At 34.6% G+C, this 15,960-nt stretch overlaps 1 protein-coding gene across 1 annotated transcript in view; it reads left to right on the forward strand.

The window, feature by feature from the left end:
• The window catches only part of Si (sucrase-isomaltase), a 99,594-nt gene that overhangs the window by 34,273 nt on the left and 49,361 nt on the right, over window positions 1-15,960 (forward strand). The window contains exons 15-22 of the mRNA XM_069991970.1: window positions 725-842; window positions 2,388-2,559; window positions 4,555-4,671; window positions 7,401-7,555; window positions 8,653-8,737; window positions 9,844-9,900; window positions 11,622-11,746; window positions 12,837-12,925. Of these exons, the coding sequence (XP_069848071.1) occupies window positions 725-842; window positions 2,388-2,559; window positions 4,555-4,671; window positions 7,401-7,555; window positions 8,653-8,737; window positions 9,844-9,900; window positions 11,622-11,746; window positions 12,837-12,925 (918 nt within the window). The remainder of the gene's footprint in view (window positions 1-724; window positions 843-2,387; window positions 2,560-4,554; window positions 4,672-7,400; window positions 7,556-8,652; window positions 8,738-9,843; window positions 9,901-11,621; window positions 11,747-12,836; window positions 12,926-15,960) is intronic.

Consider the following 15,960-nt stretch of genomic DNA (forward strand, 5'->3'; position numbering starts at 1 on the left):
TGCATACAATGTACTTTGTAAAGATTCTTTTCCTTCACCCCCTGCCTGTCCCCCAGTCCTTTTCCCAAACTAATTTCATCAAGATTCTTTGTTCAGTATCCACATATGTATATAAAGTGTTCTGATTATATTTCTCTTCCTCTACTTCTCAGCTCTCCATCCCCCTCTCAATTTTACCTATATGTCAGTGGGATATGGTTTACCTTCTTAATATTGATTTATTGTGTGCTAGTCCTGGGGCTTGAGCTCAGGGCCTGGGCTCTGTCTCTGGATGTCCTGCCCAAGGCTAGTGCTTTACCATTTGAGGATCAGCTCCACTTCTGTTTTTTTGGTGGAGAATTGGAAGTAAGAGTTTCACAGACTTTCCTCTCTGGTCTGGCTTAAAACCTTGATCTTCAGATCTCGGCCTCTTGAGTAGCTGGCTCAACACTCCTTTTTAAAAGTCATTGTTAATTGTTCAAAAAGAGACTTCACCATGGTATTTCACACATGCATTTGCTTCATTTAATCAAACCGACTACTTGCCTCTTCTTGTGAATCATTTCTCCCATCATGATGACATGAGATAAAGTGATACTTAATTCTGTATCATTTTAACTATTTGTATTTTTCATTACCCTTTGATGAAGCACAATATCACCTAGTACATTTTTAAAAAAAAAAATCAATGTGAAGACTAAAAAGGCTGAGTGTAAAGAATTCTACCCAATGTCTTCTTTCTAAGGTATTCTTGACAGACTTATGTATTCCAAGACCCTTTGCATGGATGCAGTGCAGAACTGGGGGATGCAGTACAATGTGCACAGCCTGTACGGATACAGCATGTCCATTGCCACTGGGAAGTAAGTACGGTTCCATGCAGAGGCCCGTGCACAGTCATCATCTAGAGTAGATTAGGATGACCCATTCCTAGAGCTGGAAAACAGCAAAACAAATGTGATGGCTTTCCAAATGTGTGTAAGATCTATGAATTCTGAATTCAGTTATCCAGAGTTACATGGTATGTGTAGTTCTTGCATATATGTGTGTGCATATATGATATATACATGTGTATGTGTGCATGTGTGATATATACATTTGTATATACATATATGTGTATTAAGTGCATTTTCAAATTACTGGAACACTAAGTAATTTTATAATACCATGAGCTACCTGTATATAAAAAGGATTACAGAAAAAAAGAGGAGTATCCTAGATTAATTGAATGTTATTTATCCTGCATTTTCTTAGTTTGTATAGTATAATAGTTAAAAAAATCCAGATCTCAATGTATTAATATTTTCTGATAATTAAAAACCACTCATTACTTGGCCACATGCTTTTCTGGTGCTAACCTGATCAACATTCATTATACTTATAAATTAACATGCTGCATTAACTTTCTCCACTTTTCATACAATGGCTTAAAGATATTTATATAAAAATACACCATGATATCAAAACATCTTGTACCTTGTCTTTCTCGTGTTGTTTTTTCTTAAAAAAGTAAAACAGAGATTTACTTCAAATATATTGTATTTTTAGAAAAGTTAAACAAGTATAGATATTTCAATGTGATGCAGATTGTAAAATGTAGAAGCCATTTGTACATACATACTGTCATAGCAGATATTTAGTGAGATAATCGGGTTGGCTTTAAATACTGAAATAAATTTTATATCTAATCCTAATTTCTTTCTCATCATGGAAAATTATTAAGAGTCAGGTTGCAGTAGTGATCAGATGAGAGATGCTAGGTCATTTGGATAGTAAAAATGATTAAAATGCTTTAAGAACATGCCAGATTTTTTATCCTTGCTTGCAAATATTTGTAAACAGAAATTAAGCCATGTTTTGCATGTGTACCACATAAACCTACTGGGTTTAAATACATATGATAAATTATACATATGTAGAATGATTTAGTACATTTATGGCATGTGTTTCCATTCACATATTGAGTAAATAGTGTGTTGCTTTCAAATTGACAGAAGATGAGTGAAAGTTTTCTGTTATTTATCTTGATTGATCAGTATGTATTGAAAAAAGTGAGTATAAGATTTTTTTGTTTTTGTTTTAGTTTTAGCGTTTACATCAGCTTTATTCTCAGAGCCAACCTGTATGAGTTAACAAATCTCTACATTGCCAACTATTGTGGGAATCATATTCCTTCTTGCATGCACCCAAACATCATACTCAACAATGTGTTCTGACATGCAAAAGAAGATTTACTATTTGCACCTGTCTGAGTATAGGTAGTTAAGAAAGAAAGAAAAAAGTAAAATTCCAACCAAAGTTATACATGATGTGATGTCTCTAGGAACAGTGAATGACCATTTGAAATGAGAACATTGAAATAAACGAGTGTCTACTTTAATTCTTTGCTACCTTGGTCTCTCTTTTAGAGCTATAGAAAAGGTATTTCCGAATAAAAGAGGCTTCATCCTCACCCGCTCCACGTTTGCGGGCACCGGGCGGTATGCTGCACATTGGCTGGGCGACAACACCGCCTCATGGGAGCAGATGGAATGGTCCATCACTGGCATGCTGGAGTTCGGTTTGTTCGGAATGCCTCTGGTAAGATGATCCTACTCACAGGAGCATATGCAAGAACATGTATGCGTTCTCCTTCATACCCAGGCTCCAAACCTCAAGCCTAGCAACAGCACCAAATTGCATTCTGTTTGCTTTCTTTTTTTATGTTATTTATTTAGGGTTTTTTTTGGGAGGGGGGAGTGAAAGGGATCAAGCCAGAGCCTTATGCATTGAATTGTCAGGATTCAACAAAAGGATTCAACAGCACACGATCAAAGAAACCATCAAACCGTGTCCTTAATGAATATATGAGATAAATAACAATGTTGATGCTACTTCTGACATTTGATTGACCAAGTGAAATTATAATCCAATGCAACCAGTCTAAACAGGGGATTATTATGTAGAAAGAATATAAAAATGTTTACATGAGAAAAATAAAGCACAAGATAAGACTACACTGATAGCAATGTAAATGTCAAAACTCTAAATATACGTAAGATGCTCTATTATCAGATTAGTGTAAGTGAATAATGCTATGTGTATTTTAGAACACGATAAAAAACAATGATAGAAGCTGGTTTCCAGTGACTTGCACTTGTAATAGGGAAGACTGAGATCTTTCAAAGAGCATCCTAGCAGGAAAGTCCATAAGAGACTCTTATCTCCAATTAATCACAAGAAAGAGAAATGTGTGAAATGGAGGTGTGGCTAAAGTAGTGAAGTGCTAGCACAAAAGCTCAGGGACAGCACTCAGGCCACCATGCAAGTCCCAGGGTCCTGCACAAACACACACACACACACACACACACACACACACACACACACACACACAAATGATGGAAGAATATTTGAAATTTCAAAGTAGACAAGATTTTAGTAGCATAAAATATTAAACATGACATTTAAAAATCAATTTTAAAAGTGAATCATACCCTGTTGATATTCAAGACTACAGAAAGCCACTATGTAAGACAAATGTATAAAGTATATTAGGAAAATTATAGCAATTCACTTATTCTACTATGTAAATAAATGTAAAGTACACCACATGACATACAAACAAAAGTAACTGGTGAATACACCTTGCATTTGGAACTTTAAAAGACATTGTCACATCATATATGAGTAATAAATAAACTCTATAGCAATAATAAAAATAACCTTATGTTGTTTTATTGTCATGTTAGTACTTTTCTTTAGTATCAGAGTTCTGTGGTTTGTTATATTAGTATTTAAAGGAGACTAATAAAATAAAGTTAACAAAACAAAAAAGTAAGCAAAACAGAAACAAATTTCCAAGACAGACTGAATTTCATCAATTGAAGAGCATTAAAAAGTGAAACACATGTTAAATTATATCTTGTTATAGATGAATACATAGATATAAAGAAACAAAGAAATACTGTTAATCATAAATACTAAATTTAAGATAGTACTTTCTGGTATCTGGGAGTATCTATTGGGTGAAAATCAATTTACTTTGGATCATTATTTTTTCTTTGTGAGCTACACATAAATATATGGTCATTTGTTCTTACTTTGCTCCCATAATAGTACATCTTTTAATTGGGAAAAATCAAAGAGGGACATTTTGGATTTAAAGGCGAGATACTTGTTTTTTCTTCAGCAAGATACTTTTAATACAATAATTGCATCTTTACACAAGGAAGTCATTATTATTTCAGAAGTGAAAATATGTAAAAATACACACAAATTAAGAAAACATATAAAATGACAAAGAAGGAAAGGGCATGGCCATGTGTAATGCTGTCTACATAGATCTCAGTACTAGGGATATAGAGTCAGGAGGATTGGGAATTTGCAGGCCATCCTGGGGTGTACTCTGAGACACTCTCTTGAAAAAGATTGTACAAAACAAGGGGAAACAACACTAGTTTGTGGAGAAATATTGAAAGATGGTAAAACAAATATTTTCCATTTTATAAATCATGTCTATTACATAGGCCAATAGGTCATCACATTGATGTTTTAAATCTGAGCACTGAACCAACCAACGGTGTGTTTGTTATCCAGGTGGGTGCAGACATCTGCGGGTTTATAGCTAACACCACTGAGGAGCTGTGCAGAAGATGGATGCAACTTGGTGCCTTTTATCCGTTTTCTAGGAACCATAATGCGGATGGATATGCGGTGAGTGACTCATGTGTCAGGGGGTTTGCAGTGAAGCACTATCAGATCTTAACATTGTACTTTAACGTATGTCCACAAGTCATATTATCTGAAAGTTTGTAGCAAAATTTGTAATGCGTAGTTAGAAATCCTCTACTTATATACAAAAGAAACAAAAACAATCACATAGTACATTACAAACAACAGCAACAAAGAAAAATCTCTGTGTCCACACCTTAGGGTTCATTTCACTTAGCATCATCTTATTTGGTGATATGGATGGATAGATGAATAGATAGATAGATAGATAGATAGATCGATAGATAGATAGATAGATCTTGAGCTTTTCTGCTCATCTGATAAGATGATCCTAGCTACATACTAATTATTCCAAATAAGGGAAACCATGGACTTACATTTTACTTATTTCATTTAATATGATTTTTTTCAACTCTTTCCATTTCCTAACAAATGGGGCGGTATCATTCTGGGGGCATAGAATTCTGGGATGGGGGGGAGGGAGGTGGGAGACGGAAGGGATAGTAGGAGAAAAACCAAGGAGGAAGTAACAATGCTCAACAAGAAATGTACTCATTACCTTTCTCATGTAACTGTAACCCTTCTGTATAGCATCTGTACTATAAAATAAATTTTTAAAAATAATAAATAAAAATCCTCCCTTTCATATATAAGAATATATACATATAAGAATATATAATAATATATAGATATATCTAATAACATATCTAAGAATACATATATGCATATATATGTGTGTGTATATATGTATACATATATGTATTCTTAGCGTCTAATATTGCAAATTCCAGGTAAATTTTCTTTCTGAAAAAGAAAATGTAATATGATATCAAGGCTTTTCCCTGTCTTGTGTAATGAAAGAAAAGCTTCAAATTAAAAAGAAAACAAAAAAAGGGCTTTGACTCCAAATCTTTCTATAATAAAACTGGAATCAACAGACCAGTACACAACAAAATGGATGCCCTTAAACCCTAGCTCTGCGCTGTTAAGAAACGGGACACAAGAAAATACAGTTATTCTGCCAGCCCTGAAATCATCCGGTATAAACAACAGCAGGCATATGGTGATGTCTGACTAGAACTACTTAGTTATTGAGAAGGCTGATCTGGGGATCACAGTTTGAAGTTAGCCCAGACAGGAAATCCATGAAACTCTTATCTCCAATAAACTACCAAAAAGTTGGAAGTGGAGCTCTGGTCCAAGTAGTGGAACAGGCTAGCCTTAAGTTAAAGAAGCTCAGAGACAGTGTCCAGTCCCTGAATTTACATCCCAGGACTGGTACCACAAATATATATATACATATATATATATATATATATATATATATATATATATATATATAATAAATGACTTAGTATTCACATACTGGTTGTGAACAAAGCCTCCGTTCTTATGAAGAAGGGCCAGCTGAACAGGTCATGCTGTAAGAGAATTAGACAGGACAAAAGTAATATCCCTTGAGCCATCAAATAAACATTCTTTATCTATAAGACAACCTGTTACACCTGTTACATTGTATTCTGTCTGCGTTTGCTTTCTCCAAAATCTTGACAAGAAGTCAACAGGGTGGGGATTTCTTGATGAAGATCTTATGAAAAACAAACACACAAAAAAAAGAGAGGGCTTGTAGAAGAGTGTGTGTGTGTGTGTGTGTGTGTGTGTGTGTGTGTGTGTGTGTGTGTGTGTGTGTGTGTGTGTGTGTGTGTGTGTGTGTACACGTGTTCATCAAATCAAAATTCAGGTCTCTGGCTGGCGAAGCTGACAGGGCAGGGAGAGGTGTGGCAGGGAAAATGACAGCCTGGAGCTTCAGTCTGGGCCATTGTGGGGCGGGGTGGAGGGCAGTTTTAAGCGAATGGGGTCAAGCTGGGAAAGCCCTGTATCTCCAGAGAAAGTTCTAGACTGCCTGCTTTGTTGTGCTTATCCAATGACTGGACATAGCACGCAGGAAGCAGAGATTCAGGGCAGTAACCAAAGTGGATCTGGAGGCCAATTCATGAGGCCCTCAGGCAATTTCATGACCAACAACAGGAGAGCAAAGCAGAAGAGCCAAGGTGTGGGTACCTCTACTGGTCTCAAGAGGAGTGAATGCTCCCTCCCTCAGTTCCTCCCCAGGCTACCCCTCTCCTTCCCTTCCCCTCCCACCCCCCCTTGTTCCTGGATTAGCTCCCTCCCTGGATTTATTTTAGCGGGAAGAGAGGGCGCCAGACAGCACACCTTAGGCTTGGATATTTCAAGCCCTTGCTTGCACAAGTCTCCTTTAGCATATGGAAACCCGGTTCTGGAGGATCCTGGCCCTGCGTCTTCACTGCTAGCTACCACAAAGTTTAACCACCCATGAAACATTACCAAAAAATAATGAAGCCAAGATTATTCATTGTATTCATGTTAGGCAGGTGAAAAAAAAAAAACAAGCAAATCATTTTTGTGATTCTCATCTTTCCTACTTGTGTATTTAAATGGGAAGTGCATACTAATAAACAAAAGTACTTAAAATGAGGGTAAATTTTATTCAGATACTTTAAAGGTAAAATGGGGATAGTTTTAAGTTTTATCTACAGAATTTTACACACACACACACACACACACACACATGTTTTGTTTTGTTTTTTTTAAGGAGAGACTTAACATGTTTTAGTTTTCATTTTCATTTTTATCATTTCATGTCATTTTATTTTATTTCATGTTATTTTATTTTCCCTTTTGGTCCTCAGGAACAAGATCCTGCAGTTTTTGGACAAGACTCACTTCTAGTCAGAACTTCAAGGCACTACCTCAGGATTCGCTACACTCTGCTGCCGTTCCTCTACACTCTCTTTTATAGAGCACATATGTTTGGAGAAACAGTCGCTAGGCCAGTTCTTCATGAGTAAGTACTATGGATAAAATTTCCATATATTTTTCCTTAAAAATTGTTTTATTGTTAAAAAGGTGATAGACAGAGGGGTTACAGTTACATAAGTGAGATGATGAGTACAATTCTTTTGGGACATTTCCCTCTCTCCCAATTTTCCCCTCTCATTCCCACCACCAGTTGTATAGTTCCTTTTCAACATAGTGTCTAGTGAGAAACATTTGTTCACCCTTTGTCCCTCCATTTCTGTGCCCCACCTTATCCTTGCAATGACATAAACAAGCAGAACAAAAAAGGAAAGAAAACAAAAACAGCAAAAAGGAACAAGACTTCTTGTTTCAGTGTATTTTTAAAGAACATTCAGAAAGTAATAAACATGAATGGCAATAAATCAAGGTATCAGATAGATTTAGACTGATTTCTTTAAATGTAAAAATAGAATTAAAATGTATAAAATGATTTATGAAGCATGATTTTGTAGGTGAAAAAAGTAGGTGAGAATTGAACACAATTTACAATATGTGATAGGGAAATTATATCAGTGAGAAAGGGTAAACCTAGGGTTATTAAAAGCCTACAACTATACATTGTAAAATCATGTAAATAGATGGAAATTTAAATACTAAATGTAAAACCAATAGAGACCAAGAGTGTATCGAAGATAATTTCAGGAAAAGATGAATTGTCTTTATCTTTGTAAGTATCAGGTTCAAAATTGGGCTCAAGAAATTACTGAAAAAAATACATTTAAAACCATATTAAACTGGACTTTTACAATGAAAAGGTTTAAAGGGAAGGAAGTAGATTTTGAAAAACTTGTGATGTGGAAGTGTTCTACAGGAGAAAAGTAAACATGACGATTGTTAATGAGAGATTACCAGTAGCCATATCATCCATGCAGATAGAGGAGAATTCATGCCCTCCTTTCTCCTTCCTCCCTGTCTTCCTCTCCACATGTCCCTCCTCCTGAGTGGACTCTGATGAATTATAAATGATATGCTAAGTCAAATTAACTCATAGTTTTCTGAAAATATTGAAAAGATAAACCAAATAAGAAATTTGGGTATAAACAACATGCATTGTCACATGGTAAATGCTGTTACTTTTGCTAGGTTTTATAATGACATGAACAGCTGGGTTGAGGACCTTGAGTTTCTGTGGGGCCCGGCGTTACTCATTACTCCTGTTTTGAAGCAGGTATGTCTTAGAAATTTACCAAATTTATCTCTTAAAGGGAATTTTATATGCCCAAATCCATATTTAATGACAAAGCATTAGATAATACTTAGTGCTAAATGGATCATTTCAAGCAGATGGATGTCTCATTGCTTTGTGACTTACAGAAGACATTAAAATTATTATGAAACTATTCAATAGATCTTGGCTTACCAGTTATATAATACAAAGGGGATATATAAATTAGGTTTCTCCGGGGGCTGGGAAGGTGGATCAGTGGTAGAATGCTTGCCTTGCAAGCACCTGGGTTTGATTCCTCAGCACCAAATAAGCAGAAACACCAGAAGTGGCACTGTGGCTCAAGTGGTCGAGTGCTAGCCTTCAGCTGAAGAGCTGAGGGACAGCGCCCAGACCCAGAGTTCAGGCCCCACAACCAATGGGGGAAAAAATAGATTTCTCCTAAAAACCATTGTTCATTTAATCAGACTCAAATCCTTTAGTAATGCTAACACTCTCAGTTATATAGACCCAAACATTGAAATTTTGCTAAGTAGTAAATGAAAGAAAACTTGAAAATCAGTCTTCAGAAAATGTTGACAAAATAATGAATTCAGTCATGTGGTTCTCATTTTTAACATGTTTGTCAGTCCATGAAGGCAAAGAGAAATGGAGGACAGTTTCAGATTCAAAGAAACCACATAATTCAAAGAAATAATAATAATAATTCATAATTCAAAGAAACCACACAACAATGTGTACACCATCTTAACCACCACTGGAAATCATTTCTGTTTTGCACATTGTGACATAGAAAATGAGTACAATTGATTATATATTGGAAATATTATTATTTATTCGAAATATTGAAGTACAATAACATAGTGAAACTCTCTTCCCTTAATGAACGGGAAATCCAACACACCTTTGACCACATTCTTGCTCTTTGCTTAGGATTGGATTTTGCTTTTCAATCCTTTTATTATTTTATTTTTTCCTTTTGGTTGCACTAGTGTTTGAACTCCGGGCCTCATGGTTGCTAGGTAGTCACTCTATGAATAGATCCATGCCCCCAACTCAAGGACTGAACATGCTCAGATGTGTATGCATGTTGTCCTGCTTGATTTTAGGGAGCAGAGGTGGTGAGTGCCTACATCCCTGATGCAACCTGGTATGACTACGAAACAGTAAGTACTCTTCCCCGAGCTGTGTCTGGATCATAAGGAAGTCTCAACATCTGTGTGCAGAATGTAACTCCAGATATATAGCACCTCTGTGCCTAGATTAAAAAACAACTTACAGGAAAGAAGAATAATTCCAAAAGGAATAACTGTAAAAAATTGTACATAAGCCCACTATTTGCGAAAATGCAGATTTTTAATGTGCCATCACATACTTATTTTATAATGGAATGAAAGGAATATTATAGGAAGGAGTGGTTGATTATTTGAATGTTTCTTCCCTATCTTACATGTCTGTACTGCCTGAAGAATTACTGAAATAGTCATATAGTTGATTTTATGTGGTGCCTCCAAACAATTGTGTAGAATATATTTATTTCTAACTTAGAAAGACATAAATAATTGCTTTCACACATATACTGTATGTTTTTAACTGAGCAAGTCTTCATAAAAATATTTTTCAATTCATCTATTGAGGGGATAAAATAAAATTAAAAAAATATTTTTCAAGCCATTATTTCATATATTGCTTTTATTTGCTAATCAGGTTTTTTTAAACGATGATTTTATTTTTTAAAAAAGATCCTTGAAAGATAAACTACCTTGAAATTCAATGTGTATCAGTTTGCTTTTATTTACTTCTTTTTTTTCAATTTCAGTAGATTTTTTCTTTATTCTTTAACACATTAGTCAACATTCAAACACCATAAATGTTGGGATAGATCAAGTCAAACTACATCAAAGTATTCAAATATGACCTGGCCATTTCTAAGTCTAAAATTGACTTCACACTATTTCATTCTAATAGAAATGAAAACATCAGGTCATGTAGTATAAATTTCATTTTGCTGATTTGTGGAGCACAGCATTACAGCTCAGTGGTCGTCTACTTTGTGCAGTGATGGAGTCAGTTCAATGACCTTTTCAATCTCTACATTATGACTTTGTATTTGGATTGTTGGAGCTCTTCTTGAATTTTCATAAAGTCTGTAATGGGACAATTGAAAGCTCTTTTCTTCAACTCTAGCCTTCCTTGTTTCATTCTGATGTGTTTTGGTACAGAGAACAGTAAGGAGGATTCTCAAAAGAAATAAAAGTAGATCCAGCAGATAAGTCAACAATCCCATGTCAGAGTATATGTCCAAAGCAATGATATGAACATATCTATGAGATAGATAGTCTGATGCTTATGGTTGCAACACTTTTTACAAGAGATAGCATAAAGAATCACCAAGGGTCTACCAACAGATGAATGGGTAGAGAAAGTATGGTATCTGTACACCATGAGACAGTATTTAGTCACAGAAATAATTGCAGCAAACAGAAAGAAACTTTTGTCAAGCAAAATAAGCCAGACAGATAAACACTGCTTGTTTATTCTCACATGTGAATGCTAAACAATTTGCAAGAGAATGAAGAATCACCATTAGAAACATGTGAACTTTAAACCAAAATAAATGTAAAAAGTGAAGCTAATCAGTCATTATTTTAGAGAAGAAGCTAATTTCTCCATGTCCAGTTTTTTTATTTGAGGAAAAAATATAAAGTTCCATTACTTTGTACAGTTAATCTCTAATAATTCTCTTCCAAAGTCAGAAAATGGCATCGTGTTTCTTTTGATGATATGACTTGCTCATCAGAAAATGTGCTTCAATGTGTACTTTGCAACTCTGGTGACATGGAGTTTAAAAGCTCCATGTAGAATAAAATTCTTTCACAAATATTAGGGGGCAAAACGACCTTGGAGAAAACAGAGGGTGAATATGTACCTTCCGGAAGACAAAATAGGACTGCATCTCAGAGGAGGCTACATTATTCCCATACAGCAGCCGGATGTGACAACTACTGCAAGGTAAAGTGAGCTGGACTTTTCCTGCACTAGCTCTTATTTTCATTAAGAACCAAAGGTTAATATTTGCTTTCACCAAGATATTTCACACCCAGCTTATTCTTAGAAATGTCATGTTTATAAAAATAGTTAAAGTATGTGTATGTCATACATATGCAAATATTTAAGTTACATATATACATATATTTATAAATTAAGTTAAATATAACTGAAATACTTGTATATATGGAAATATATGTAACTTAAATATATGTATATAAATATAAATACATATATATGTGTATATACACACACAACATATACACAATTGTTTTATCTTATAAAGATTTGGTTAAAATCCAAAGATTTTTTCATATTTTCTCCAAAATATGCAAATTAAAGATAATATCTTGTTTCTAATAGGTTGAAACATTAATCTTTCCTATATCATTGAGAGTCATGTGTTCTTTTTAAATTTTTTCCAAACTCACAATTTTTCCTTCTGCTTTAATTATACTATGAAAATGTGCCAAATAGGAGAACTAAACTGTTGTGTTAGAATGTGAGTTGGAAAGATTAAAATCTGTAAAGAATACTTCTTTGATCACTTAGTCACAGAGATACTACTTTATGGTAATATAGAGCTAATAAAGTTCTTTTCTGATCACTTTGCTGATCCTGTTATAATTGGCTTTGGTTATAAAATTAGTAAAAATTCCTCTAGATACTTCTAATACTTTGAATCATTTATTTATTATTTTGCACTGAAGATACAGATTTAATAAATTGCAATTTAAGATTCTGGTGGTTGAGTACCCCTTAATTTTTCTTGCTTACATTGGAATGTAGTATTTTGGCAATTTTACAGCTGCTAAACTTTTCAAAACTTTATTTCTCATTTTTCTATTTGTTAATTTTGTGTAGTTTCTAATTCTATACATTATATCTACATTCACCTAAGAATTTGAAAGAATGTTAGTATTGTTTTGAATCTATAGATCAGTGTTGTATTAATGCAGAAATCCAAGACAGACTGGCAAGGGCTCATTTACAGAAAATATCATTGTCATAAGTTTCTTCTTTACTGATACATGCCCCTCATTTTACCTAACAGCCGGAAGAATCCTCTCGGCCTTATCGTTGCACTGAATGAAAATAACACAGCAAAGGGAGAGTTTTTCTGGGATGATGGAGAAAGTATCAGTAAGTCTGCTTTGATGGGCGGTCATGTCTTTCACACCTCCTGATGAAGTCCTCTCCTGCTCAGGCATCTTCTAGAAGAACAGCACATGTTATTTTAGGCTTGTAGGTTCCTCTGTGAAACTCAACATTGTCATCTTACTTACTTATATCTCATTAAGATAACTATGTTTGAGTATTGATTTCTCATTAGTCTTCATCAAGTGTATCTGAATAGGTTGCATGAATACCTTTCATATTAAGGTGATGTTTCCAGATTGCATTATGTTTTCAAATATTTTACATGATTCTAGTTCTAAAGCGTAAAAACATGTAACTGTAGATTAAAAGAAACCTAGTGTTTAAAGCTTTAGGTCAATGAAATCAAATTATTTGAAGAGAGAAGGTTTCATAATTTATTTACTTTATTCTGTTTATTCAGTGTTGTTTTCTGAATATCAAACTGGAGAGTTGTATTTTAAAAATATAATTGAGACACTTTATGTTAATTAAAACATACCAGAATTTTAATTTAAATATTTATAATACTTCACAAATTTATATTTATTATCTATTTCCTTTAATAGAGGATTGTGCAGGTGTGCACAGATTTAAAACTAGCTTCTACTTCAGCTCAATATGTCTCAAAATGCATATAAAAATATCCATATGTCTTAAACCTACATTATCTTCCTATGTCTCTTCCTTCATACCATGAGTTAGTTTGTAGGCTATTTCATAATCTGATAATGTGATATCTCTGGAAAAAATACCTTGTTAGTTTTGGTGTTATGAATTTATGAAAAGTCAGGTATTTAAAAACTACTGCTGGGCACTGGTAGCCCATGCCTATAATCTTAGCTACTCAGGAGGCTGAGATCTGAGGATAGGCAGAGATATGAGGATAGCAGTTTAAGGCCAGCCCCGGCAGGAAAGTCCATGAAACTCTTATCTCCAGTTAACCACCAGAAAACTGGAAGTGGTGCTATGGCTCAAGCAGTAGACTTGAGCTGAAGAGTGCAGGTACAGCATCCAAGCTGAGTTCAAGCCCCACAAACAAACCCCAACAAGCCCCAACAAACAAACAAACAACAACAACAAAACTATTGCTGAGATTCAGTAATTCCTTCACTTGTGAAGTGATATTCACACTAAATCAAAATTTATTTGAATCAGTAACATTTATCTGTGGAAATTGATTAGTATGTTAAAAATCAAAATTATTCTAAAGAATTCACTGAAATAGTTTTCTTGATTCAAGATCAATTATGAAGTTGTCTTCACAATTATCAGTCAGAACTGGCACATTTCCATCTGTTATCTGGCTATGCCCATCCCTTGATGATTACTGAGTTTTATGTTCCTGATGCCCAGCTGATACTTTTAGATAGGATCTCTGCGTTCCTCCTATCTCCATTTGATTGTCTAATGAAAATCAATGATCCCAGGCCATCCTGGAGCTCAGCATTCACTATTATGTAGCCATAGAATGGAAGGGCCTTGCCTTTGAGCATGCTAACACAGTCTGGCCTTTATGAATTCATGGCAACCAGTGTTTTTGAGGCCAAACACTGCAAAGCTGACTACTCTGTCTTACAGCCTAGAAATTTCTCTTGAATCGTCTTTGGTCTGAATTCTCTTATCAGACTCATTATTATCATTATTCTGTTTCATTTTCATTCCTGCAAGTTTTCATTTGTGCCACTTTTAATTGCTTAACAAGTCTAGATCTGTAGTTGTTGTAAAACCCTTTTACAATGTACAATCCAACAGTTTTGTAACCCCCATAAAGTTGACTCAAATTATTACACCTGTGCCACAAATCCTCTAAGGACAATTGATTTACTTATTTAGCAACCTGAAATTATATAGAACCTACAGGCTTATCATAATTTGTGCTTCTAGAGGAGTTGCCTGCAAACACACACACACACACACACACACACACACACACACACACACACACACACACACACACACACACTCCCCACACCCTTCTCCCTTTCTCATTCTAGTTCAGCACACCAGCCTTCCTACTGTTTCTCATGCACTCAGGAGCCTAGTCACATTTCTCTGAGTCAAAAGTAAGAAGTTCTTATTACATACAAGCTCAGTCAAAAGAGATGCTAAGAAAATTAAACTATTTATAGCCATCCAATCCAATATTTTTGAATAATAAAATTGTAAGCAAACATTTGAATGGAAGAATGTTTAATTCACATTCAGATTGGGATTTGTTCTGTTTTATGAAAATGGTAAGCAAATTAATGTGGAAAAATCATATATACATGTAACAATCCTATTTGTTAACAGTTTCCTAAAAAATTTGGTAGTTTTAATTTTCCATTTGAGGAAGAACATAAAGTTTCTGACATAAATAATACTGAATAGCCTTGTATTTCACGGCAATGCTAGTTGGAGGAGCTTGGTTGAATGAGCAATGGGGCAGGGGATGGATATGGCAAGAATACAAGATGTAGATAAGGGATGAAGGAGAGGTGTGTGTCTGGGGAGGAGGCAGACAGGATGTGGAAGAAAGATGCAAGGCCTAACTGCTGAAGATATACCAGATACCTAGACACACATGTTAAACTTTAATATCCTTTACAACCGCTTGTAGTTTAAAATAGCTGAGCAGAAATGAATCATACAAGACTTTAGAGTTTATTTCAAGAACAAATTGAGGTTTTTTTTTAGGTCTTTGTTATGTTTACAAGTTCATTGATTTTCCTCCAAACAATGAAAAAATGACACCAAGATAGAAAATAATGACACATGGCATCAGCCAAGTCTTTATTGGGAAGTTTAACTACTGAATATAATTTTTGATAGAGGATAAATGTATGGTCCAAAATAATAAATGTATCTTTTTTTTACTATCAGTGCTGTTTACATTAACTTCCAGAAATATTTCACTTCATTGAAACTTTTATGTATTGCTTTTATTTACCAGGGAAATAAAATATCGTTATTGTGTTTATAATTGGGGAGAAATACAATAGGAAAATTGTTTAGGAGATGTCCTTAATAAACATTTTAAGCCCAAAAATGTTAAATGT

Source organism: Dipodomys merriami, unplaced genomic scaffold, assembly GCF_024711535.1.
Source record: "Dipodomys merriami isolate MVZ:Mamm:240054 unplaced genomic scaffold, mDipMer1.0.p SCAF_40, whole genome shotgun sequence".
NCBI lineage: Eukaryota > Metazoa > Chordata > Mammalia > Rodentia > Heteromyidae > Dipodomys > Dipodomys merriami.